The sequence below is a fragment of the Melospiza melodia genome, chromosome 3 (assembly GCF_035770615.1).
Source record: "Melospiza melodia melodia isolate bMelMel2 chromosome 3, bMelMel2.pri, whole genome shotgun sequence".
In the NCBI taxonomy this organism is placed as follows: domain Eukaryota; kingdom Metazoa; phylum Chordata; class Aves; order Passeriformes; family Passerellidae; genus Melospiza; species Melospiza melodia.
In genome coordinates, this window is record NC_086196.1 from 70223889 (window position 1) to 70250693 (window position 26805).

The window sequence follows — 26805 nt, forward strand, 5'->3', positions numbered from 1 at the left end:
ATTACAGAGCTTATAGACTGTAATGTCTTCTTTAATCAAGAATTTACTTTGAGTCGAACTATAATGAAATTAATTGCAACTTTTCTTTTTGAACTTTGTGTTCTGGGAATCCAGATACTGTTTTGGCTCTTTCATGCTAGTCATTGCTGAAGTCGTACCAAGCTTTTTCAATCTTCACAAACTTCTGCTCTGGAGTTTAATCCTTACTCTGAAGCAGGCTTGACTACCCAAAAACTGCCCACAGGCAGTGCAATATGTGGTAGTTCATTCAGGTGAGCACCTCAGAGACCCTAGTTGGAGACAACAAATTCAGCTAAAAAAAAAAAAAAACAAAAAACAAAAAAACCACAAAACCACAAGTGGAATGACAGTCTAGTTTCCAGCACCCAGGAGCTGTGGAGTTTCCAGGACCTTGGCTAAAATCTTCCTTTTGTCACAAAGCTGTTTAAAACAGTGTTGTGTGTTTCTATATATACATACAGGATAGGGATTTTTCCCTTCCTGTTTACCCAACCTTAGTTTATCTCACCAATCCCCAGAACCTGTCCGGCTACAACAATATATACTGTTGCCAACTCTTCAGCAGGCACAGGTTTATTCCCTGGGTTTTGAATTCCTGAAACTTTGTATTGTCACATTGATTGTGTGGCTCCTCTGGGTGTACTAGGTGAGAATTATACTTTTACAGACATCATATATTTTATATAGATGTAAAATATGGGGCAACAGAGAGCTGCTATGCAGCCTAGAAAATGTGCAAAGGTATTGGAATAGAGTGCTTTGAGGATGGCAGTGGGGTAAATTCAGCTGCCTCAGAGAAAGGACCTGTGTTTTCCTCATAACTTTTCAGCCCCATCCAGCAGCTTTATTCCTGTGCTGACAAAAAAAAACCCCAAAAAACCCAAAAAACCGCATGATCTTTATGACTTCTTCTGTCTCAGACTTCCATGGTCCAGCATTGCAAATCTTTCAGTCTAAAGCACTTCAGTTGTTGCCTCACTGTCACAGAATGTACCTGAAATAAACAACAGCAATGCATGACCTTGAGAGGTATATCCAGGTACATAACGTGATATTTTGTGAGCACTTCCATTTAGTACCATATTAAAAATGTGCACAAGTCATGCAGAGCATATCTGTATACCCAAGAGACCAGTTTTTCCAGGCAATTCCAGCTCCTTTTGCTGTAGCCTGAAGCCAGCATTAACAACAGCATTAAGTGGATCACTGGATGCTGTCCCCAGTGGTGCTGAGGTGGGCAGTGCACAGCACTCAGGGGTGGTATATCTAAATTTACAACTAGAGAAATACCCCAGGAGGGAGGCTTGTAAAAGTACAAACACTAGCTGGGTGAGTAATGAGAATACAACAGAGCAGCAAGCTGTGCATGGTTTGATGTTTGACTTCACTTTTAAAAAGTTGCAGTTGGAAGGTCTTGCAAGGATCTCATTTGGTAACAGATGAGAAAGCATTGGATTGGTTATTTGTGATATCTAATATATTATAAAACAGCAGAAAGGAATGTGGCCAGGTTCTTTCCTACTTTTTCGTCTTTTGGAGAAGAGTTCTCTACAATTCATCATGAATGGTGGTTTGGTTTCTCTGTCTGTGCCTGCTCTCAACTTGGCCCTGCCGTGCAATGCAAAGTGACTGTCAGGTGACAGAATAAAAGAGTAAATGTAGTTTAGACTGTGTGGATTTAATGAATGTGTGATGAAGTATATAAACCTGATCTTCATTTACGCTAAGGATTTTTTATGTCTTGCATCCAACAATTTTTCTCTCTCCACTGAGCTTTTTGTTGATAGAAGCTGATAGAAACCTGGGAGTAATCCAACTATACACACAAATAACAATAAGCATTAAAGAATGAAATAATTCTCTAACTGGAGCTCTTGTATCTAATTATTTCAATCTAATTCTGTTTTTTTTAGTTTGTTGACTGTTTCCTATAGCAAGCTTGCCACTAAGCATTTAAAATGTTAGAGAAATCCTCCAAACTCAGATGCACAAAATGTAATGCCAATAACTTTGAAAAAATTCCTGCTATGTTTATGCACCTGTGAATGGTAGCAAATGGTAAAGACACCTTAGGTTATGTTCTGGTGGCACTCATGTCCTCACGCAGTGCTGTGCAGCCATGAGACACTTGTGTCTTCCTTCATGGCATCTCCTGGGGTTGTCTCTGGGAACAGGTGAGCCTGACTGGATTTGATGCTCAGCAATGTCACAAAATTGTCATTACTGTCATTTCATACACCTCGTTCTTTCTAGAGGATCCCAAATATCCTATGGAGGAAATAAGATGCATGAAAAAACAGTCAATTTGCTTTCTCCTTGCCCAGAACTCATGTTGTGCCTAGGACATAGGGATGTGGCCAATATTTTGTGTTGTGGGATGTCTTGGCAACTAGAAGCAACTGTTTGTCCCCCTGCCAAAGAAAAAGATTATTAGGAAAAAAAAGAGAAGAACTTTTTATGTAAATACCACCTAATTATATAGTACTCAGTAGTTATTTGTTCACATTGACCTTTTTAAACCAAAATGGAAAAAAAAATTCCTTTTAATGTCCAAGCAAGTTATTATAAAAAAAATAGAAATAAGAAAAATTTTAGTTCTATTATTTTATATAACTAAAATGTCCCAGCAAGCTGGTGTGAATTATTATAATTATTTTAGTGAGTTAATTCTGAAAATTAATAAAGTGTTTTCAAGTAAAGGTACAATGGAACATAAGTTAACAATAGAATATTGTTAATTTCCTGTTCCTTTAGCAGAAATATCCTTCAAATATATTTATTCTGAAACCCTAACAAGTGGAAAAAATAGTCTTACACTAAAAAGCACAATCTTTTAATGTCTTCCAAGTGCTATGTGTGGTAATTCTTGTCTTTATAAAACCTTCATTTTGAAATCTGAACAAGTTTGGGGAGTGCTGCACCAAGCTGTCTCGGCAGTAATACTTTTGTAGAGTTTTAAATCCAGCCCCTTTCAGAGCATGTGGCTTCTTCTGAAAACTGAATGCCCACAAAAATGTGCTTGCATTTAAAATAAACAAACACACCAAAAGAATTAGTGAGCCACCAGGATGAGCTGAACTGATGTGGATCCCACAATCTGATCTCCCTGGGTTCTGTGCAGGCTTGTGGCTGGCATGGGGAGAGCAGCTCTCTGTGCAGGGATCCAGAGTTGTGTGCCATTCCTGTTTTCATCTCACATTTGTGTCAGCTGCACTGCCCCTTTTCTTTCCATTCATCTCTTAGATTATGAATGAGACCAAGAATGGGATTTTTTAAAAAAATCTCCCTTGAGGACAAATGCTTTTTTTTCCTCTTTATCTCTCTCGAGGGAAGCCTGACATAATTATGAATGACATGGGAGCAGTGTTTCTTTCTTCAAACTGGCATCACCAGAAAGCCATCATGGGTTCTTCTGGGATTAATTTCTTGTAAAAATATTTTACTTTAAAGTGTGCATTTGCTGCGTTTCCATTTTTATAGCTGAAGGTAGGTAACTACATTAAGTTGCACCTCCATCAGTAACTGATTCTGTCTCTTTCACAGGCTTCTTTACAATTTGCCATGTAGCCACAAGAAAATTATATTTGCCTGAGAACAGTTTTTCAGGCATATATTTAATTTCAGTCAGATAAGCTCTTTGATCCCTGATTATATAGAAAACTGTTAAAATAAATAAAAAGTGTAAATCCTTTTTCTTCAAGTGATTATAGGGTATTTGAGTATGCTCTATAATTTTTTAAGATAGGAAAACACAGAGATGCAAAGATCTCGTTTTCAGACAAATACTACATTTACTTAGACAAGATTAACATTTATTAACTAAATCTATTAAGCTTGAAACAAATTTTGTTAATTCTTTGAATCACAGCATTTGTAGATGTTTTCAGTCCTGTGAGCTGTAGCTTACAAGTACTCTAAGCCGGAACTTTTGAGATAATTTGAATGTATCAGTTTAAACCCTAAATATTCTTAGTCTCTCCTTTTGCAATTCCTTCTAGACTCTCCAAAAGAAAGCAGAAACTATCCCCTGTCATGATCCTAGCCTGGAAACAGTACTTATGCTTTGTAAAACTTAAAGCCTTGAAAAGACAGATAGACCAGCATAGAAGAAATTGAGGCTGCATTCTATTTTATTTATTTATCTGAGGATCCAAAATAAGATTGCATCAGGTTTTTTAATGTGCCATCTGCATTTCAGTTATGAAGCTCATGAAAAATTGCAAATATCAGTAGCAGAGCTGCCTGTTGGTGTTTTCAAATCAATGAAAGAAGAAATGAAGGACTTCCAAAGCAGTTAAAACACGGGGCACAGGAGCTGTAGTTTGAGTTATTGTGCATGTGTCTGTCCTTGGTAAGATGTCTGCCCATCAGAGCACTTGGGCTTTATGTAGTCTGAGTGTCCTGGCAGTCCTAACTTGTACAGTAACATCCTGTGTCTTTTTCTCTTGCTGTGTCTGTGTCTCCTTTCTGCTTCACTCTGTCAGAAATAAATGTTCAAATGCACTTTGAACCCCTCCCCTTTCAGTTCTACCTGAATCTCCAGAGCAGAGAAATATTTATTAAATGAAAGATTTCTGTGAAAGACCTTTGACCACACCCTTAGCCAGACCTGTGCTTCACACAGACACCCACCTGCTGTGGCTGGGTGTGGATGTGTTGCAGCAGCCCCTGGACTGTGTGCACTCCTTGCTTGGGCTCCTGCTCTTCTCCCTCTTTTGGTTCTGTACTTAACTCCTGGAAGGAGGGATTTTGTTTTGGCCAAACTTTCTCTTACCTGGGAGCATTTTCTCCAGGGACAGGACAGCTCCCTAAGCCAAAAGGATTTTTTATAGTGGTTTTTATCCTTCACAAGCATTATTTGGGAGGAGAATAACAAATAAATTCTAACTGCCCTTGTCACTTCTTTGTTCAAGCAGATTGGTCTCAAACTTTTATTGCTGTTTCCGGTGTTGAGACCCGTAAAGATTCCATTTCCTTCAGATGAACAGTTTTATGGACCCAGAACTTAGCTTAGCCTGATTGCATCTGAATGCCAGCTTTTGTCTTAGAAAGGGTGGCAGATATGACTCATTAGTAAGTCAGTTCTGCAGAACAGCTGTTTGCATAATTCTTCCAGTCTGTAATATCTAGGAGCAAAGAAAAACCTTCTTCTCTGAACGTGCATGTGTAGATACATGCATATATATGTGTATGTACACACAGAGAATTTATACACATAGAAACCCATGGGGTTTGTGATGCATATTTATAATAGAAATGTTGTTCATTATGTTTCTGCATGTTTTTAGTTTAAGTAGCTGTGAAAGAGTGAAAAGAATCCTTCAGTACTTCAGTATGTGGGGTACTTAGTCCCCAGTGTAGAACACACTCATATGTTATACAAACCGAAAAGAAAAACAAGAAGTCACAGAATTATAATACAAATATTATTGCAATCTCTTTCAACATCAAGGCCCAAAACCATGTGTTTTGAGGCTGAAGAGTTGTTTGTTAAGTGTTAAAAGCATCCTGGTGTGCCTTTGAACTGAGAACTAGGATTTCCATGGCTTGTAAACCAAAGCTGAAATGAAAACACAGGACTTGTGCAGTAGCTGGGCCATATGAGGTGCATCTTTACACTGTAAAGGGAGAGTGCCCTTGTCAAATGGCAGCAGAACTATAGCAGTGAAGGAAGAAATCCAGGCTGAGAAATGGTTTTCAGAAACTTTGAGGCACATCTGACTTTTTTGACACCACTTGTCAAATGGCTGCCAGGAAGCACAAGCTAACTCCTGACAAGCTGGGTAACGAAAGAAAGCACACTCTGGATCTCATCAGAAGCATAATTTGAGGTGATTCTATTTTAATCTTAAGTAGGAGAGCTGAGAGTAATGAACTGTTGTGTTACATCATTTCATATAAGTGAAGTGACTGGAAGATGGTACAAAAACATGTATTCAGAGCCTGGTGTGGAACAAGGAGATGAGCATTGGAGTGACTGGTTTGACACATACTTATTTCTGCCTGATTTCCATGTGAGACAACAGTTGACTACCAGAGGCCAGCCTTCATACTTTATAAACTCTCCCTATTTTCCTGTGTCTCTGCATCCACTTAGTGGATGTGGCTCTCTGGCCAGCAGGCTGCCTTTTCTCAGTCAATGCCATTGACTCCTTGCAGGGTCAGAGCACCAGAAGATGAAATCCCTGACCTAGAATTGTCTTCTGTTCTCAGAAAATGACTGTGCTGTTCAAAAGACTGCTTTATCTCTTGTTTTGACAGAAGAAAAGCCACAGTATTCTATGTCTTAATCTGCAAAGTAAAGTTCAGCATGGCCTCTACAGAGAGATGCCTGCATGACCACAGGAATAACACAAAGCTGCAGAATGAATTTATTAGAAAGTGTTTCTAAATTATATAGGAAATGAAATACTGACATTGAATTAAAATGTGATTTGTGTTCTCATGCTCCTTTTCCCCGTGTTCTGATTTCAAGCAAAAAATGCGTGGTGTGAAAATAATGTTAATGTGCTTTTGGAGCTCTGCTCATGCCTGGCCTGTCCACTCTGGGCTCAATCATCTCTGCCTCTTTTCTCTGATACTCTGCTAAAGCTTGTTCCCAAAAGTGGCTGCAAAGCCAGCTAGCTGGGATGTGTGGGTGTAGTGCAAGTGAGGACTTGGTCTCAGACACACTTCATGCCTATCCTAAGATACAGTACAGGGGAAGCCTAAGAATTCACCTAACTCAAAAATGGGAATTTTCTAAAATTTTAAAATGTGTCAAAATTTTATCTCGACTCTCTTCACTATCAAGAAAAAGGGCCTGTTTTTTTTTTTTCACCATTATAAAGATAATTAAAGAAGAAAAACACATTACTGTGAGTGTAACTTATATACTGTAATTCTAGAAAACATTGTGCATAGAGGCCTTGATTGGGTGCCATGGGCTGGGTGACCCACCCTCTGCTCAGTCCTCACTCACCCCATATGAAACAAGTACTAGACAAAGACTCTGGAAGATTGTAAGACAAGTGAAATAGTCTGCATAATTTATGAATTTAATCTGTCCACATTCCTGTTCTAATGCTGACCAATTCTGTAGTGTTGAAACAAGACTGATTTTTAAAACAATTTATTTTGTATATAGAAAAAATACTAGAAAAATTGCCACTGAGGAGGTCAGTTAACTTTAATAATGGAAAATAATTTTTAGAAGTCAAGAAGTTCCCATGTTAAAATCACACAAAGTGTTTAAAGGCTGCAGCACATCATAACTGTACAGATTATAGAGTTTCCATGATTCTGCTTTTGGATTCAAAATGCACAGAGTTACTGTCACTAGTACTTCAGTTTGGAGAAACCAAAGGTATCAAGAAATTAGGGATGGAGGGAGAGAAGGAAGGGAAGGAAGGAAGGGAAGGAAGGAAGGAAGGAAGGAAGGAAGGAAGGAAGGAAGGAAGGAAGGAAGGAAGGAAGGAAGGAAGGAAGGAAGGAAGGAAGGAAGGAAGGAAGGAAGGAAGGAAGGAAGGAAGGAAGGAAGGAAGGAAGGAAGGAAGGAAGGAAGGAAGGAAGGAAGGAAGGAAGTCAAATTCATGACAAGTGAAGTTTGCAGTAGTAGTAAGACATCAGTCAACAAATAGGCTGAAGGACCATGAGTTAAGGTGGCAGACAGCTCTGACAGTGAATAACAAGCCTGTTATTTGAAGGCTAAGGCTGAGATCCTGTCCCTTAGTGAAGTGGAGCCCAGGTTTTCATTCAGGGCTAGAGAAGTGCTAATATCCAATCCCCCGGGTAGGTTTGTGTGGTGGACATGTCACAAAGATGCTGCCCTGAAATTATTGCCCTGAAATGCAAAAGTGTTAGGAGTTATGCAATATATTATTTTCTTCTTAAATTTTTCTTGGGAATAGTCTTAGATGATGACCTTCTTATGATTGCTGACCAGACTAGTAAGAAGTCATCCTCTGATCCGAAGAGCTGAAAATGCAGCCATCCTTCCTGAAAAAGCTGCAGGCAACATTCAAGACTTTATGAGACAGCAGTGTTGACCTCAGCAGACCAGTAACCTTGCCCACCTCTTGCCCCTGTTAGTCAGGAACATTCTCACAGATGACTCTGAAGGAATGAAATGCAGCAGCTTTGTTGGTATCTAGTCTAGCTTCTCCAAGCACGGTCACAGCCCAGCAGAAAGCATAACGTGTGTTTGGAAACAACAGCCCAGTGATGATGGAGGCATCATCTGGCCCTTTATGACTAAAACTATGCTGAAAACAATCGACAAATTTACAAATGTGAATCAGTAAATGTACAAAGAAAGTCAATGAGAAATACTGGCAGTTAAAAAAAAACCTATTTAAAAAACTTATGTATATAATTTTATTCTTAAATTAAATATGATGTACAACAGGTTTGTTTAAATAGGTGAATATATTATTTAATAAAAAAGAGTGTTCAGTTTGGAAAGAAAGAGGAAGCTGAGTGGTCTGTAAGATCATTAATTTCTTGAAGGAGACAGATCAGAAATTGCTATTCAAGTGTTCCTCATAACACAAGAACTTAAAAAATTATTTTGAAGTACATGCAAACTCTCAAAAGGGAAATATGCTTTAAATGATCCACAAGTAATTTGAAGATCTTACTGCCACAGAACGACTTGGCTCCGAAAAATCAAGTGAGCTCCAAAAGTAATTAGATAAATAAATGGCAAAGCAATTCACCCAAGCCAATCTGAACACCACGATGCAGATGCAGCCTCCTACTCAGAAAGTCCCTAAAAGTGTGCATAGTCAGAACTTAGGAGGCTGTATGAAAAGGAAGCATCTCTGAAAGCAGCCCTGATTATTTTTCTGATTAGCAGTTGGATAAAATCAGAGACATAATAATAGTGGCTAATTGTCTTTTGTAGGCATCTGTTGTGCCTTGGGCACTTTTGGGTTAAGCTGTATTTTTTTTTTTCCAGGAAAAATGTAGGTGTGGTAGATGAAGTCAGGAAATGCATAGCTGTAGTGGGTTGTTGAGCAGTTTAGATTGGAGCACCTTTCATATAAAAGGCCTTGAGGTACATATGGCTTCAAAAATGTGCAGTGATGGTAAAAGCCCTGAATTTTACAAATCCATTTTACATCTGGATTTGTATAAAACTTGGTCTTGCTGGACTGTCTGAACAGGTGCATTGCTCGGGGAGCACCTTCATCCAGTACAAGAAACGGTAATGAAACAAGAATGGTTCCAAAATTGACATTGATCCAGTGCTATATGATAGAATGTTCTCACTGGAGAGTGCTCCCATGTGCAGGTACCAGGATTTGTGATGGCAGCTCTTAGTGCCCTGAAATGTAACAGCACTCAGTGAGCCCTGTGCAGCACAGCACACTGATTCACCCTTCCTTGTAAATCAAAGGAATAGCTGTGTTGTGTAAATTATAAAATCAATTCAGCTGATGGTTTTCACATGCCTCTTAGTCTGGTGTGTCCCTTCCCACATGGATGGAAACACCTGTCAGTGTCAGTGCTGCTGCATTTGCTCCTGCCAAGCTGGACATCATGCACTAATGTGGAAGATTTATCCTTCCAACACAAAGGAGAATTAAACTCTCATCCCCCTCACTTTCCCCATGCTTACTCCTTCCTCAGTAGGATTGAAAATTCCACTTCTTTGATGTCTGTCTCTCTGTTATTTAAAAAAGTTTAAAAAAAGAAGTTAAAAGTCTGTGTAAGGTACCCCAGCTGGTTTTCTGTTGACAACCCTGGATGGTGGAAATGGTTTAGGTTTGGCAGGAGGATCCCTGTGGCTGCAGAGGTGCAGCAGTGGGATCAGAATGGTTCCTTTTGTGCATCTGAGCTTTGAAAGGGGCAAACTGGAAATGTTGGATTTAAGCTGGATTTCATGTTGGATTTAAGTCCCATAATAAAAAATAGATATCCTAGTTAATCCCACATTGTTACTTCATCATCTCTGTCCAGATCAAGTGACTTCTGTGGACAGCTGAGTAACAGAAGGGTTTTAATTTCCAAATAATCAATGTATTTTAGAACTGAAAAAATTCTTACTACTGTACAACACTGTTCCTCTGCAACAGACTGCCTGAAGGGAAGATGGCTCTGGTCTTTCCTATCACTGAATATATTTATGTACCTAATTATTGTTGTACGTCTTGCCAAGCAGGAACTACTAGTCAGTTGAAATGCTCATTTTCACTTTGTGATATTGCTTCCTCTGTTTTTCTTTTGTTAGACACCAATTATCACAAGTATCATAATAAGAAATAAATCCTGTTTTTAAGTTTGAGAATTAAATGAAAACTTATACTTTTAAAAATATTTATCACAATTTTAAATATACTTTTTCTTTAACTCAAATACCAGTGTATATCTGCAATTGTGATACAACAAAATAGGAATACATTTTATAATAAGAATTCACAGTAGTTGAAACTGCTGAAAGAAGAAAAGGCCAATTTCTTGAGACTATGGATGTCACTAGTGGCAAGCTCGTTGATTTTATTAGTTAGGACTGAATTTTTCAAGAACATTTCTGAAATATATAGTTGCATAGAGATACGTTTGATATTTGACTGAATTTTTGCTGCTATAGTGAAAGTTGTATAATTGTATGTGTGATTGCTTTAATTATTGAAATGTCTGTTTTATAAGAGTGTTTCATTCTTTGGAATTAATTTGATACAGAGCAATGCATGGGCATTTTTTTTCTTGGTGTTTAAAATGACTGTTTTTAAGAAGTCCATTTGCTTGCCTAACACAGCACAGGAACATTGTGGGAATCTCATTATAAATTTTGTCTAATGCATGTTTTCTTCACCAAATAGTTACAGCAGTAAAAATAATTGTGTTTGTCTTCTAACTAAGATAGAAATATCACAGATTTTTCATTCTCCCCAATGGTCTGGACTTTACAGCTCTTCTGAATTGCCTGGGGTGGTTGCTGAAGAATGAATTGTAGCCTGATGGAGTGAAAAAGCTCGAGTAAAGCAACACAGATCCTTTTCTGGTTTAGTGCGTGCATCAAATATATTATTTAATCAATTTATTGTTTAATATATATATATATATGAATACAATTGTTTCATGAATATTGACAAAATCTTTTTAAACTTGCAGCAAGTAGTGGCAGCAATAAATGCAGGAATCATACCTTTAGGAAACACATCTGCTCAGAACAGTCACTGGGACTTGGGAAGTTCCTTCTTCTTTGCTGGCACTGTTATTACCACCATAGGTAGGACACAGCTTATTATCTTTTTATATTCAATGAGCTGAAACTCTTGATTTCCAGTGTGTGCATATATCTGTTAATGGTAAATCTTCCAAATCTTCTGTCTTAAGTAGAGAGTTATTTTCTACCTGCAGGGGCAGAAATAATAGCTGTCTGCAAAGGAGCCCTAGCTGAGTGATTTTTCTGTAGGAAAAAAATGTTGCTGTACATTTCTCTCAAGTAACTGGAAGAGGTTGTGGAAATATTTTCTGGGGAAAATTTGGTCAACTGTACAGTCACAAGTGTTAAATAGGGCATGATTTAAAGCACATGTGCATTAAACCATGACTGAGATGTATGGAATTAAAAGCCTGTATTCTCCCATTTGATGTTTTTACTTTATGTAAATTCTGAAAGAGTCACTGTCCCTCTGAGCAGGTGTAAAAAGAAACAGTGTTTGGTTTCTTCCAAAGTTTCTTCCCTTTGACTATTGTACACATGGAGCTAGAAAAATTACTGTAGCTCATAGCTCACAAAAGGGTATTCACAAAGAGATGGAAATTTGGAGATGAAATCATGAGAAAAAAATCGAGAGTAATATATAAGGAGTTGTAGCATCTTCACAATAATTATCACTACATAATATTTATATGCATATTATGGTGGAAGAGGATGTTCTTTTCAAGTGTTGTCTGCACCTTTTTTCTTTCTTTATGTAGAAGTGCATAAATACCATATTTTTTGTGTGTTTGAGTATAAACATGTCTATATTTATTTGTATGAATATTGTGCCTATGTGATATTTTTCCACATCTAGAGTAACTGAAACACAGGTTTAGTGAAACCAGACAAATTCTTACCTCCTTGATTTGCAGCAAACTTGCTGATTTTATAGTAGCACCTCCTCATGCTGATAAAAACCTTCAAGTATTGAAAAATCTAATTAAATTAAAGATTATAACCAAAAAGAGCAAGAACTTTGAAAGGACAGGTTTGTGATCAGTCTTATGTTATCCTCTTTGGGCAGAACTAAACTTTATGTTGTGAGCATCCCTGGTCCTATAGAAAATGCAGAATAGTTGTTTCACTTCCTAACAAGGATAAAAGTTAACATATGAAAGGTGTTCAAGGAATTAAAAGTTCAAAAATTATTTTAAAGCAGTGGGACATTTTGTCTCACCATCTTTTTTTCTAAGTAAAACTAAGGATTTTATAAATCAAAATGTTTTCTGATTTAATTTACTGACCTGATTCTACCAAGCCACGTGTAAGTCCAACTTGGAAGAGAGCAGAGATCTGCAAAGGCATCCAGGCCTGTGATCCACTGTTCCCAAGAGGAAAGATATCCCAATAGGAAATACATTTGAAAATTAATATTTCAGGTAGTTTCTGCAGACCAGAGTTGACAGAAGCAGGTCAAACTGGGCAACAGTAAATATTTGTTTCAAGTTTTGTGATAGCAGCCTGAGAAAAAAAAATGGGGAGAAAAAAGTCTCCCATAAAATATTTTGGCTTTGGAGTGTCTGGGTTTCTTTCATCATGGACCCTTTCTGGTGGGAAGCTCCCAGCCAATGGTACTTTTGAGTTTTTCTCAGGATCCAAGGGAAGCAGGATTATATGGAAGCTGCAGTGTATTGGTGTTGTCTTTATGCTGTGACCCACCTCACTCCTGGCTCCCAGGGCTCGTGGCGTGACAGGAGGTGGTGCTGGGGTGGAAAGCACTTGGAAAAGTGAATTACCTGGGAAAAGGGTGGTGAGCAGAACAGCTGGGTGTGGTTTCCCTTAATCTTTGGGTTATTTTGTGCCAGCAAGTGATTTTGTGTTCAGAACAGTACCTTTGAGTATATGAGTAACTTTTTGAAAATGAAGGCATTCCTTCCAGCTAGAAGGCATATGGTAATAATAACTTGATTACTCAAGAGAATCAAAATGTGGTTTATGAGCATCTCCAGAGAGCTGCCATAGGTTTCAGACAAACACTACAGATATTCTCTGTGGACAAAGACAGGTCTATGTAGATTCATAGAATAACTTTACAGAAATAATTTGTGAAAGACATTTGATAAATATGAATAAAATTTGTAAATATTACATCCTTTAGTCTGTATACCTTAAGAAGTACTTGCAGATGAGAAAAAGGATTACTAGCATTTAGAGACAATGATGGCTTTCCAGCAGGTTCTGTTGCAGCAGATTTTGTAGCTTTCCACACCACGTATTACTATTAATTTTACCATATCACTTAGCCCACACTCTTCCTGGTGATATGTAAGAATCTAAGACATTCAAATGGAACCAGTAGTCTATGAATAGAATTTCTCAAACCTTCCTTTAATGAAAGCAAAGCCTTTCCTTACTGGCAGTAGCACTTGCATCCCACAAATATTTGGTTTCTGGGGAGAGGATAATAAATAAAGCCTTTAGCATCTGCCTAAGCAATAAATAACTGCTTTGCAGTTACTGTTCTTGTTGTATCCCTGTAGTGAGCACTGATGTGAAAAATATTGGCTATCTGTGGCTGCTGGAGCAGACTAGAACCATCTTCTGGATCTGCTGTAGGTTTCTGAAAGGTTCCATTATGTCTCTAGAGTTCCAAAGCCAGCTCACACAAACAGAGGCAACACTTCAGAAAACGTGGTTTAGTATTTATGTAGCATTTTTTGAAATCTGTTATAATCCTTCATGCAACTCAGTAAATGTTACAGTGCCTAATACAAAATTAGCAAAATGAGGTTGAATAGAATATGATGTGATACTGCTACTAGATCTTTTCCAAAAAGTGGATTTAGTTGACAGTCTTAATCAAACAGTTTCACAAGGCTTTCTTTAGAACAGGTCCTTGGTTTTAGCTTTGCATTTACTACTGTGATGCATCACAGAACTTGTTTCAGGAAGCATTATAGCTTTGGCTGGCTTAGTTGGGTGTTTTTGCTTGTGAATATGTTTCCAGAACAAATATACCTCATCTCAACAAAGAGATGTGAAATTGCATGATTATTAGTCAGTGCATATGGAATGGTTTCAGACAGTCTCTTAGAGGGAAAAGGGTAACAGAGGTAAATAGGAATATGAAATTATCTATGAAAAATATTGTTGCATTGTTCCCTGGGATACTGTGCATGCTGCAAAGTACAAAAGAACCTCTTTTTGTCTACCTGAAAATGTCATTATCCAGTCAGTCCTTCTCCAAGACCACATGACCAAACAAAAGAAAAAAGAGGGTTGAGAAGAAAAGCAAGAAAAATGGTAACTTAATCATAAAGCTGGAGATAGTGCTGAGGAGGAAGGGAAAATAACCTGTATGCCTTTTTTTTTTTCCTTGCCTGTCTTTTTGTTCTGAGTTCATTGCTGGTAGTGTGCATGGTTTGTAACCTCTGGTTCATTTCCTTCTGTGGCTGCTGGAGCAGACTAGAACCATCTTCTGGATCTGCTGTAGGTTTCTGAAAGGTTCCATTATGTCTCTAGAGTTCCAAAGCCAGCTCACACAAACAGAGGCAACACTTCAGAAAACGTGGTTTAGTAGCTGAACTTAGAAATGGGCATACAGACACAACCTGTACACACCCCAATTTTCCCCAGATTTATGTTTTAGGGGTGAGGAAAGTTTTATATTGCAGCAGAGTAAAAAACCAGACCCGTCATTTTGAAGCTTGAGACTGTTTTTTCATTTTACTGTGTCCAGTAAAATGAAAAAACTAAGAAGACTTGTCAAGGCCTTGAGCTCAGCAAGTTGTTTTCCCAAATGTCTGGTGTCTCAGCACGTAAAAAATGCAGTGTCCTCTGTAATACAAGAAACTGCATTGTGAGAACCTCTGCTAGCCTGCTATGGATCTTCATCTAAAAGAGCTGCATTATTTCCACTCTTATTCCAGACAGCCTTATTCCAGTCATGATTTTTTCAAGCACTGCAAGGTAGGCATATGGGAAGAGTGTTCATTCAGGCTCCTGGAAGCTGGAGTGCCTTGGATGGCAGCTGAGAGCACGGTGGCAGTGCCAGCAGCCTCGCTGGTAGCTGTGGTTTGCCGGAGTGCATCCTTCCAAACAGAGCTCCTTTAGTACCTGAGCACTCGAGGATGCATCACAGTCCCATGGATGGCCAAATCCAACTGTTGCCAAAAACTGCCTCCAACAAATCCAAAAAGGAAGAGCACATCATTTCTCCTTGTCCTTTTCAAATGTCCTGGCAACTTTCGTTGCCACCAGCCCTTGACTTTTGAACCCAACATGTTGTGTTCCCTGGAAACTGAACCTCTTGAGAAGTTTACTTATGACTAATGTCTTTAATTTAGGGTCATGAAGTTAGCTATGGGAATATGGGCTTTTGGGGTCCAAAAGTGTAAAAACCATTATTAAAGTGTGCGAAAGAAAATGAATTAAAAAAAAAAAAAAAAAAAAAAAAACAAAAAAAAACAAAAAAAAAAACCAAAAAACCTAAAAAAAACCAATACCAGAAAAAACCCCCAAAAACCCCACCAAACCAAAAAACAAACAAACCAAAACAAACCACAAAAAGAAATAGAAAAAGAAAATAAATTTGTAAATATTTACATTTTAGGGAACTGATGTGAATAGCAAGCAGCTAAGATACTGAAAAATTGATTTATGTTTTTGACTAGAAATTTCAACCTGATTTGTCATTTTTAAAGCTGCAATTAGTTATGTAGCTTCAAATGCAATTTCACTTTAAGGAACCAATCCTTCTGTCATTTTCCCACTGGCTGGACAAAAGATTTGTTTGTGAAGGCAGGGTATTTTAGAAAGTCTTATTACATTGCTTTTTGATTTGAAACAATAATAAAATCCTGCTGCTAAAACTGTCCCTTCTGGCACCATTCCACTGCATTTTTGAAATACAAGGTAACAGAATAATGTGCTGACAACTAAAATATACAAAACACTTTCGACGTTACAAAAAGACAAATATTTTTTATAAGGAGATGTTACCTATTATGTCAGATAATCATAAAGCTAAAAATGTGTAAATGACATTGAAAAATTTCTTCTCCTAGTTCAGAAAAGTAAGAAACATCACATGCTCATCTTAGAACATGTTACTTTTTTAATTTGTTTGTGCCACCAAAGAAGAAACAAGGATTTTGAGGATGAGCATAAAAGCTTCATTTTACAAGATTGCAGCTTATCAGAGTGTAAACACTGGGATTTCTGTTAATGTAATTGTAAGGGAAGAGAGAAGAAGCAAGCAAAAGAAAGTGAAGTGCAAATGCTGAGGTAATTGAGGAGGGGATTGGAGAAAAACTCCTGAAATTAAAAAAATATAAATACATTTGCCTGAAAAATATTCCTATATGTGATTTTTCTCCATCATGTCAGTAATTAAATCTGCATTTGTGTCCATTACTTAAATGAGCTTAACTCTTGATGGACATTTGAGTATAGGGCTTCCAAGGACCTGTTTCTTTCAGGGCTCCTCTACTAGAAATAATCTTCATCAAGGCCAGATGGAGGATCTCAGCCTCTACTGATAGCCTGGCTGCACAGGTCCAGGCTTCACAGAGCTTCTTCAGGAGTTTGTGTGTGGCAAGGCTGAGTATAAGACCAACTGCAGAGCAATGCAGGAAAAAAAAGTGGTTAAAATTTATGGTCTGTGAAAATGTGGTAGTAAGAGACATGCTACAGAGGTCGCTGGGGAATGAAGTGGAAATGCTCCTTCCCTCTCTTGCTCTGCAGAGGACTCCACTGAAAACTCCTGCTGCTCTCCTGAGAGCCACGTTGACTCTCAAAGTCTGTTAAACATGTATATCTCATCTGATAAGATGTCAACAGAAAGAATTTTTAGGTTTAGAAAAAATCCCCCTGAGATCTCTTCAGAACTCATTCTTTCCTCCAGGTTAGTGTTGTGCTTACCTTCCTGTCCCTGTGCTGCTGTCCTTAATAGTTGTTGGAACTAAATTAGGGTTTTAGTCTCTCTTTGCTCCATTCTAATTTATTTCCTTTGCTTCTTTTGTTGCACTTTTGAAGAAGTGTCTGAATTTGACCCAGTTATTGGCTGTTGACAAATAGAGCTTCAATTGTGCTCTGGAGAGACCTGTTAGGGTTTGGCAACACAATCCTCCAAATATTTCATCTGAACTGAGCATACTCTCTCCCAGGGCAGTAGTGACTAAACAAGATTTCCTCTGTAATTATTTCTCCCAGGAAGAGTGAGTTGAAAGTGTATTACCACTATGCCCTCAATTTTCTCCTGCATTTTCTCAGGCAGTGGGAAAGAGAGCTTATCTGACTTGAATGCCAAAGAAATAATATGTGGGCTGTACAAGATACAGGAGCAGTAATTAGGATAAGACTGCTGAGAGCTAGGGAACCTGGGACAGTGGTGGAGAAAGGACGATGTTGAAGAGCTGAAAGGAAATTATATTAGGTAAAGAGCTCAGTTAGAGACATTGAGGGCTTGTATATCAGAAAAATTGAATTAAATTGAATGAGCAAATCACAGAATGCAAATTGAGCCTCACCGACCAAAATAACTGGGATTAAGAAAATACTGAAAATTGCCAAGGGTAGCTCTGAAATTGAAAAAGTGCAAGTTTATGGAATGACACACAGCTTTAATTATATAGAGAAGTGACTTTTTTTCCCCCCTACCAGCCCCGGTTTGATGCACAGGAATCTGATGTGCAGGCATATGGCAAATTGCAAGCACTTGCATGTCCTGTGGGCCATATTCAGGGGCTGATGTTTCTGGTGATATTGTTACTTTAAGTTATCAGCTATATTAGAACAGGTGAGGGTGATGTAGCCTCTTAGTTGTGAATGTACAAGGGAGGTTTTTTTATCTGTTAAGTAATGAATTCTGGACAAGAAATTTGGCAATGGATGGTATGAAGGGATGCTGTCTTTAGGGAAGGTGGTGGCATCAGTGACATTTCATATATTTGTTGACCTGATCTTTCTCTTCACAAATTTTTATTCTTTCAGAATTTAGATTCAGAGCTAACTACTTTCTTTGCTTGTAACACTGAGTTTCTGACTACATTTGTGTTCTGGAATATTTTTTCTGACCACCTGGAATGTTCTTCTACACTGATGTGACTTCATTTAAATAAGTTTTTCATTAAAAAAGCCTTTTAAATGTCTTTGATAAGCTTCCTGCTAGGCAGCACTGACAGTTTTGTTTTGGTGTGGTGTCTATTTATTGCTGGATCTTGCCAAGCAAGAAGGCAGACATACCATTTTTGCAGTTTGATGTACTTGCACTTTTTGAGCTTTTATCTTCTTTTTTTTTTTTTCCTCAAAACCTGAAAATAGTGGTGTTAAAATAAATTGCCAGGTTTGCAGCTTTCCATCACTCCATAGCCTTTGGTAATTTCCTAAACAACAGGCTATGCTTAAAGCAGTTCTGCTTAGAACTTCAAGTCATGTTGTGGAGTGAAAATGTCAATTTGTCAGTTGTGACAGTCCCCAATTCACACTGCAAATGAGCAGTGAAGTTTTCACAGGTTTCTCTGTTAATTCCAGTGTGCTAATGAAATTGAATTTTGTTTTCTTTATTCAGATTTCTCATCACTGGCTGATTAGAAAAGGGTTTCTGAGTCTCCTGATCATGTCCATTTCCATTCCCAGGTTACAAAAGCTTGTTGCTATCAATAAAGGAAAGGATGCAAGGAAGAATTGCCAAGTAGGGTTACACTGTGTGCAGAATGCTAGGATGAATGGCATTATTTCCTGCTCCCTTTTTGTTTATTTTTGTAATTGAATAAGGAGTGGTGCAACCAACCATGAGAACATCAAATCCTATAAGCAAACAGTAGCACAGGATTTTGGAAAACACTGAAAAAGCCAGAATGTTTTGTGCTTTGCCTCTACATCAGGGTCATTGAGTGGGTAAGGTTTAGAGGCCAACATAAAAGCACCTGTTCACAGTGTGTGTCCCCTCAGGATGGTCTGTTGGTAACTTTTGACCATATTAAGATGTTTATGTGCTGCTTCATTCACATCTGTTTCCAGTTTGTGTAGTTGAGCTGCTGAGCAGAAGTGGCTTTTAAAGAGGGAAAGGCAGCTGTAATCCATCACAGATTTGCTAGTTTGGTTTTTTGTTTGTTGGAATTTTTGGGCCTTTTTTTGGGTGGGGACTCGTGACATAAGACAAGCATGGGGGCACGTAAGTTGTCCTGAAAGCAAAGTTCACTATCAGCTGGAATTTCTGCCTACTGATCACCATAGAAAGTAGACACTTTTTAGGTACTTCTAGCATGGTTCTGGATGTTGAGCAGTTTTTGCAGATGTGGCTGAATTGCATGTGCTTTTTATACCAGGTGAGTACCTGCCTAATATAAATCATACTCAGTTTGCCTATTGTGTTAATCTGAATGTAGGATGAGATGGTTTATCTCCCTGGGAACTAAGATCTGAAGAAGGTTGCTTGTGTTGTGTTGAGGCTTTGGTTGATGTACACATCACCTGTACATTTCCCCAGTGCCAGGAATGTCCCTTGGCATTCTGGCTGGTCACAGCAGGGTAGGCACTGGTGCTCTTGTGGCATAGCTGGGCCTGGATATTCCAGTGGTGTGCTGAATTGGAGAGCTAAGATGTGCTTGAGGAAGGGGCTAGGTGGACCCTTTAACCCATATTCACCCAAATGTTTTCATGCAAACTTGGCTGTACCATTCCCAACAGCTGGTCAGGGTTACCAGCTGATTCTGTTTCAATGATTCAGAAAGATAACCTTTTTCCCCCCTCCCAAGAATATAGAAAGGATGTAGTACTGATAGTGTAAAAGACCTGAAAGGTTTCTTGAACTGCCCCCAGTATAAAATGTGCTGCCTTGTGCCAACAGCATTATGGAGTAAAATATCATTCAAGTATCACTACAGCAAATAGGAATACCCATTAGCATTTCATGAAAGTGTTTCCTTTTTATACAATGAGAGCTCTCTACACTTTATAGATTTCTCATTACTGTCATCAGCTTGATTCCATTAAAAAAACCTTGAAAACCAGAAGGGAAGCTGGGTAGAAATACAGCAGGCAAAGGGGAAATTAACAAAATCCATTAACATTTTTTCAGTGATTTTGTCTGTGTTGAATCCTCTTGTGCTTTGGAGAATCTCCCCCTCTGGTGTGATCGTTTTGCAAGAGCTTTATGAGTTGGTATAACTGCAAGCAAAGTTGTTGTTTGCATCTCAGTGTGTGTTAAAAATCCATATTTTTCAAGAGTAAAAGTTGATTTCTACAACAACAGACATTATATATGCAGATATATCAGAAGATAAAGAGGATAAAAATTGATACATTTTGATTTATCTGATTAGAACTGCTAGTGCAAATATAATTGTTCAGTATAACATTACAGTCTGATGACTCCAATTTTTCATTTGGCAGGAGCAGATGGTTACAGAAGGCATGTTAATTGCAAATTAAAAGTAAGCTAGGTAGCAGGGAAGACTTGAGCGATGCATAATTTAGGTGATGATGTAGACAAGGCCTGTATGTGCTTACATACCTTCTGGTCATGCTGAGCTTTACCAATGTATAGATGCTTTTCCAGGTGTGAAAAAATGCAGTGTAAGCTAAAGGGAGGATAATTGTCTGCTCCATACCAGCTAAAATCAAATAAATTGTGTGGTAGTACAGCTATTAGCCTGTAAAAGAGATGATGAGTTATTCTCTTGCTCAAGGTGTTCTTATATTGAGTATTACTGGTTGAAATTTTAGTCTGGGCTTGCACAGCAGGATTGGGGAGAACATCTTTGTCCTTCTAGATAATGTACTTTGTGAAAATCATCCTCCTCTAGGTGAGACAGTTTCTGAGGTTTTTTTTTTATTTGTTTTTGTTTGGTTGGTTTTTTTTTAATGCAGTTAGAAATACTTTGTTTGTAAGAAAATAGGATCTTAAGTGTTTCAATTTTTGCTTCTGTGGGGACAAATCTGCAGATTGTTGCTCTTTCATGGCCTCACTTGGAGGTGTGATTTCCTCCCTTTCCTGCACTTGTGTGGGATTCTGATGAGTTTTGCTGAACCAGTTACCAGAGCAGGGAGGAAGTCAAGTGTAATTAAAGACAAAGCACTACTTGATTTGGACGTCTTTGCTGTGGTTGCTTCACAGCAACAAGAAAAACTGCGAAAGTTCAAGTCTCCCTGGACAGAAATTGGTTCATGTTTTCAGTTAGCCTGCCTTACCTGCAGGGATCCTTACTCAAAACCAGTTTTCTGTCTGAAATCAGTAATTAAATATGCTCATATACTGTGGGTATGGGAGTATCACTCTAATATTTTGAGGGATAATAACAAAAGTATTTAGCAGGGAAAAGAACTGCAATCTTGAAAACTTAAATGCTTTACAAAATTCAGCTATGCTGAGGTAGCATTTAGTGCTTTGAATGTAAGCACTGTTTCCATTCCCCAGAACTTGGTATTCTTTACAAATTTTGTGTTTTAAGTTCTAGAATCCAGTTTTAAACCTATATCTGGTTAAAGAGGATCTGGTTTGAAAACACTGGTGGTGTTTTGTACCTGCTAGAATGTCATGAGGATTTCTGAGGTTGTAACCAAAAGGAATTAACTCGATATGTTGGCTTAGCTCTTCCTTGTTTCTCATAGCCAGGCTCCAACTGTGACTTCTGAATAATTGCTTCCTTGCTGTCATCCCATGTTGCTGTACAGATTTTTCATCTCATTTCCTTTCTCCAGGCTTATAATCTGAATTAAATACCTCTCCAGAATCAATAGACAACACTTGTTACTTGTGGGCCTAACAAATAAAATCTTCTGTCATTGGCATTAGTTGTGGAGTTTATTTTAGTTCAGGAAGGATTTTTCTTTTTGGTAAAGATAGATACTTGAAGGATCAGGTTGCTTTTAGTATTTGTTAGCATTTTGTCAACCTGTGAAAACTTCTTCTGCCTGAAGAGGCTCTGCATAGGAAGTCAATTCTCCTCTTTTCTACTTTTCCAAACTCAGAATATTTTAGTTGTCTTTTTTAACTTCTCAACCACCATCATTAGCCATAGTGAGGATTAATCATTCACCTGTGAATTTTGTAGACTTTGATTCTGAAGTCATGTTATTGGATCATGTATCAGTGGGGTCTTGATCAGTTTAGCTGAATTCTTTGGAGAGTGTGGCGCCAAACTGGTACTGGGGAAAACATGGATGGATGGATGACTTTGGCTTTCTTGCTGTGTGATGCATGGTGCTTGCCATCTGCTGTGCTGGTCTCTGTGCTGTTGTTTTCTGTCTTGTTTATTTTGATAACAAACTCTTGCAAGCAATTATTTTGGGTCATAAAGGTAACAACAGAGCAAAGCATCCCAAGTGTCTGGGTTGCTTAGTTTAACTGATGATGTGTTAGAGAGGTATCTTGGATTTTACAGTTAAAACTGCTAATTTTTATCTCCTAGCTCGGCAAAAAAAAATATTTTGGCATCAAAGTTCTCTCAGATTAAGGAGCTGTACTACTTTTAATTTACATAATCTATTTTTGTGATATTTCAATACTATTTTAAAAAATCCACAACAAACTGACTTAGAAAGACTGGAACTTTTTTTCTACTGTAGTGGCAAATCTTTCATTCTTACTCTATAATCTTTTAGTTAAATAAGATAAAGTAATGTCAGGGGCTATTAAAGCTTCTCATTTCAATTTTTAAGTAGGCAACATCCTTTATAGGCAAAAACTCCCTTTATTTTAATTGCTTAAAAAGGTCTTTGATTATACATTTTTGGCACCCACTCTAAAGTTCTGTTGGCAGTCTGAATATAGTCTTAGGTTTGGACATAAATATAGAATCATATAATTATAGAACAGTTAAGGTTGGAAGAAATGCAGTTCAAGTGTTAACCAACTAAACCATGTCCTCAAGTGCCACATTTATGTGTTTTTTAAACACTTCCAGGGACAGTAATTCCCCTGGGTGGCCTGTTCCAGTTCTTGACTGGAATATGCTGAAATCCTCAAATGCTGATATCATCAAATGCTTTTAGAAATCTGCCAGCATCATTGCTGGCTTAAACTGTTTCTTCTCTTCAGACTGGCCTGCAGATACCAATTCATGCATTTATTGCACCACAGATTGATGAATTCCCTCTGGCCAGAAAATCACAGATTACTTGCAAAAAGCCCAGCATTTGAGATTGTTGAACAGCCATGGTTGCTGCTTGGAGAAATGGGTGCATGAAAATACATCTCCTGGACTGTGGCATGTGTTAGGGCACCTAACAGAGTCATGACAGGGAGCCTTGTGAAGGCCAAGAAACTTTTTTCGCTCTGTCTTGCTGTGGTGTTTTCCTGTTGGAAGAAAGGATGATAGATATGAAAGAACATGTACTGGGGACTGTTAACTTTGCTCCATGCTTTGGACAGCACAATTGGAAAGTGAAATACAACAGCCTGAGAAAGAACTTCTCTGACCATATATCTGTCTACTGTCTAGTTAAAAACTGGCCAGAGAAAATATTCTTACCAGAACAAGAATCCATTATCTGATTCACTGCTCCATTATAGATCATCCAGACTGAGAAATTTTTAATTTTTGTCTCCTTATGGGATTTACTGAGCTTCATCTGAGCCCTGAAGTGATGTTTTCTTAGGACAGATAAAAATGTAATTTAGGTTTGCACTTGCCTAAAATGCCTTATTTTGCTATGAGATGGTTTGTAGATCATCTGTGTGAAGAGCCTTCTATAAATTTGTAATGACTTCTGATGAATATATTTTTCACCTTAGTCAATAGCTTTCAAATCTGTACTTGAGAGCATTTCATGCACTTGTCTGAACTTTTGACTGCTAATTAGTCATCGTTGTTAAATTGTTCAGAATTTTCACGTATACAGACAAATATGAAAGGTAGATTTGATTGTTGAGCTAAACCCATAGACCCTTCTGTCCACTCTAGGTCAGTGAAGACTTGGAGAGGTTGTTATTTGGTACCCTTTGGTGTGTGGTTTTATCTTGCCATTTTCAAGCTGTGCTGTAGCTATGACTGGGGTAAAAGGAGCAGTAGCCAGTGTGGTTCTGCAGCAGTAATTAGAGAAGAAATGAGTCAGTGCTATCAGAAGTGCACACATGTTATAACTGAGCAATTGCTGCAAGTAGAATATTAAGACTAAGATAGTTGTCAGATGGGAGGGAAGATACTGAAATGCAAGAATTAAAGATTTCATTGCTAGAGTCTTGTTAAATACATAGATTCACAGGTAACTCTGAAGCTGCATAGTGCTTTTTTTGGTAGGTCTCACAGGAAAATAATGCTGGCATCCCTGCTGGTTTTGGGTTAGTGTACAGGGTAAGATGACAAGTTTTTCTTCTTTATTTTACTTTTCTTTCAATTATTTTAGGAGGGAGCAATGTTTGCATAGAGTACCCCACTGCTGTGGTGAGAAAGCTTAATTGCTTTGATGTCCAAGTGCACACTATCAGTTTCTCTGGAGCTTGGTGCAGAAGGGTTTTTTTGTATTAAAGATCATCAGTGTGCTGCATAAACCAAGGAATGTGCTCTGTATTTTATGTTGTATTCTGCCCCTGTGGTAGTGAGCTTGATGAACCTGCATGATAATTTAAGATGGAGAATATTCAATCCTATACAGAGAGAGATTTACAGAGTTTAAAACACCTTTGGAGATCAATGGCAACAATAGCGAAGGAGAGATAGGCAGGAAAGAAATTGGTAATTTAAAACATTAATTTAAAATTAATTTTTTTAATTATCTATAAAATTAAAAGACTTTTCAGACTAGTCCAGTGAAGGTAGTTCATAAGTGTGGGAATGGTTGTATGCAGGAGTAGATTGCAGTAGGGTAAGATCACTATTACTCTGTGATGTATTAAGAGTTTGGAAGAATGTGTTTTTTAGGGATTTGTTCTTTTATGAGCAAGTCTTGCTACATACTGATAAAAACCGTAGCAAATTATGATTGAGAAAAATGGCTGTAATATGACTTGAATTCACTAACAGGTGATTATTTTGTCAGAAGAGGTATGATTTGTAGAAAAGGACTATCTTTTACTACAGCCACTCAAAACAGCTGGAAGAAAAGATAAGCTTTTTGGGCTTTGCTGAGGAAGGCCTAATTTACACAAAATACTGTTGTTTTTCTAATTGTATCCAATGTTCTACTCAAAGACACTTTGCTCGCCTATCATTTTACTCCACTTATGTTCTTCTACCATCCTGATAATAAGAGGGCTCCCTAAGAATTGTTTGAACCATCTTGCAGGTATTGAGAGGCTTATGCCTCCACTCTTACAACAAAACATTTTAAAAGATGTATTGTTCTCACTTAATTTTTAAAATCAGATTTCCATAATGACATGATACTGCATCATCATAAAAATAGCAAGTACAGAACTGACAGTGGAAGTGTAAAGACCCATCTGTGCTACTAATTTTTTTCTCCCACCATGTTTTATATTTAATATTTAGAGCACCTCAACCTTATATATTAATTGTCTAATACTTCTCTGAGTGGTTACTCATGGACACTAATTAAAAGCAATCATCCTTTCTGTAATTTGCTGAAAGTAAGAGATCAGATTAAGAATAAATTAATTTGGAGATATGATGGCTAATGAAGCATTCATAATTACTTGTCAGTCAAGACTATATTTTGTAGTACTTTGGTTTCATTTTAGAGATATCCCCTCTCCAGGCTCCATCTGACTGAACAAGTCCTGTCCTGTGCTCTGCAGCCTTGAGAGAGCAACAGAGGTGGGAATCAAAGAAATGCAGAGACATTTCCCTAGAACTAGAATTAGATGGTGATGGCAGGATGAGAGCCATATTCAGCTCTCATTAGCATTGAGAAATTTTGTATCTGACTTTTAGAGAAACCAACCCCTCATGAGTTGGTGGGAGTGGGAGGCTTTCCACAGCGGTGCTCTGTAAACCCTACGTTTGACAGACATCCGAATGCATGTGCATGGATATGGATATAAAAAGTTATCCAGCATGGAAGTGGCCTGTCAGTGCCAGGCATGGTGTGCTCCCTGCCAGCAGAGGTGCTTGCAGCAGTGAGCAGCATGTCTCTGCTGGGCTGTGTTTCAGACGAGTGACAAATATGTCACAGCATTGGTCCCGTCTCTCACAACTCCTGTGTTTGTAAGATGGTTCATTCACTGGAAGCAAAGATTGAACTGCTTCATTCTCCCCCTCCAGTGAGTTCAAGGTTTTCCAAAAGATAATTTTTTTGTGATCTACTTAAAGCACCTGTATAATGATGGACCAGAGGAAGGCAGTACTGAAAGCTGTTGGAAGATGTGAAGGATTGCCAGATGCCTGCTAGAACAGTGTGTTGCTAAGTAGTCACACGGAGAGATGATGGAAACTTCAACTGCAGCCCTCCCTGAAAATGCTCCCCCAGAGATCTGCTTATTAACTAACACCAAAAATTCATAACAAGGGAAGTCGAGAAAGCAGCTGGGATGGTGAATGCTTCACTGACAAGGTACCACTGGACACAGAGTAGTGCAAAGTGAGTTCTGTCTCTGGGGGTGCTGTGCCTCTGCCTGGCATACGGCTTCTGGAGAAATTGTAAAGGGGATACACATACAAAAGTGGGATGTTCCTCTGAGTTATCTGGAAACCCAAATCGGTGTTCATCATCCTGTGTTGGCTGCTTATTCCAGCCTCTTTCCTCCT

General features: G+C 38.2%; 1 protein-coding gene across 2 annotated transcripts in view; it reads left to right on the forward strand.

Moving 5' to 3' along the window:
* Positions 1 to 26805, forward strand: part of KCNK2 (potassium two pore domain channel subfamily K member 2) — a 130450-nt gene that overhangs the window by 57928 nt on the left and 45717 nt on the right. For both annotated transcript variants that reach the window (XM_063152178.1, XM_063152179.1), the window contains one exon: positions 11119 to 11236. In XM_063152178.1, coding sequence (XP_063008248.1) covers positions 11119 to 11236 — 118 coding nt within the window. The remainder of the gene's footprint in view (positions 1 to 11118; positions 11237 to 26805) is intronic.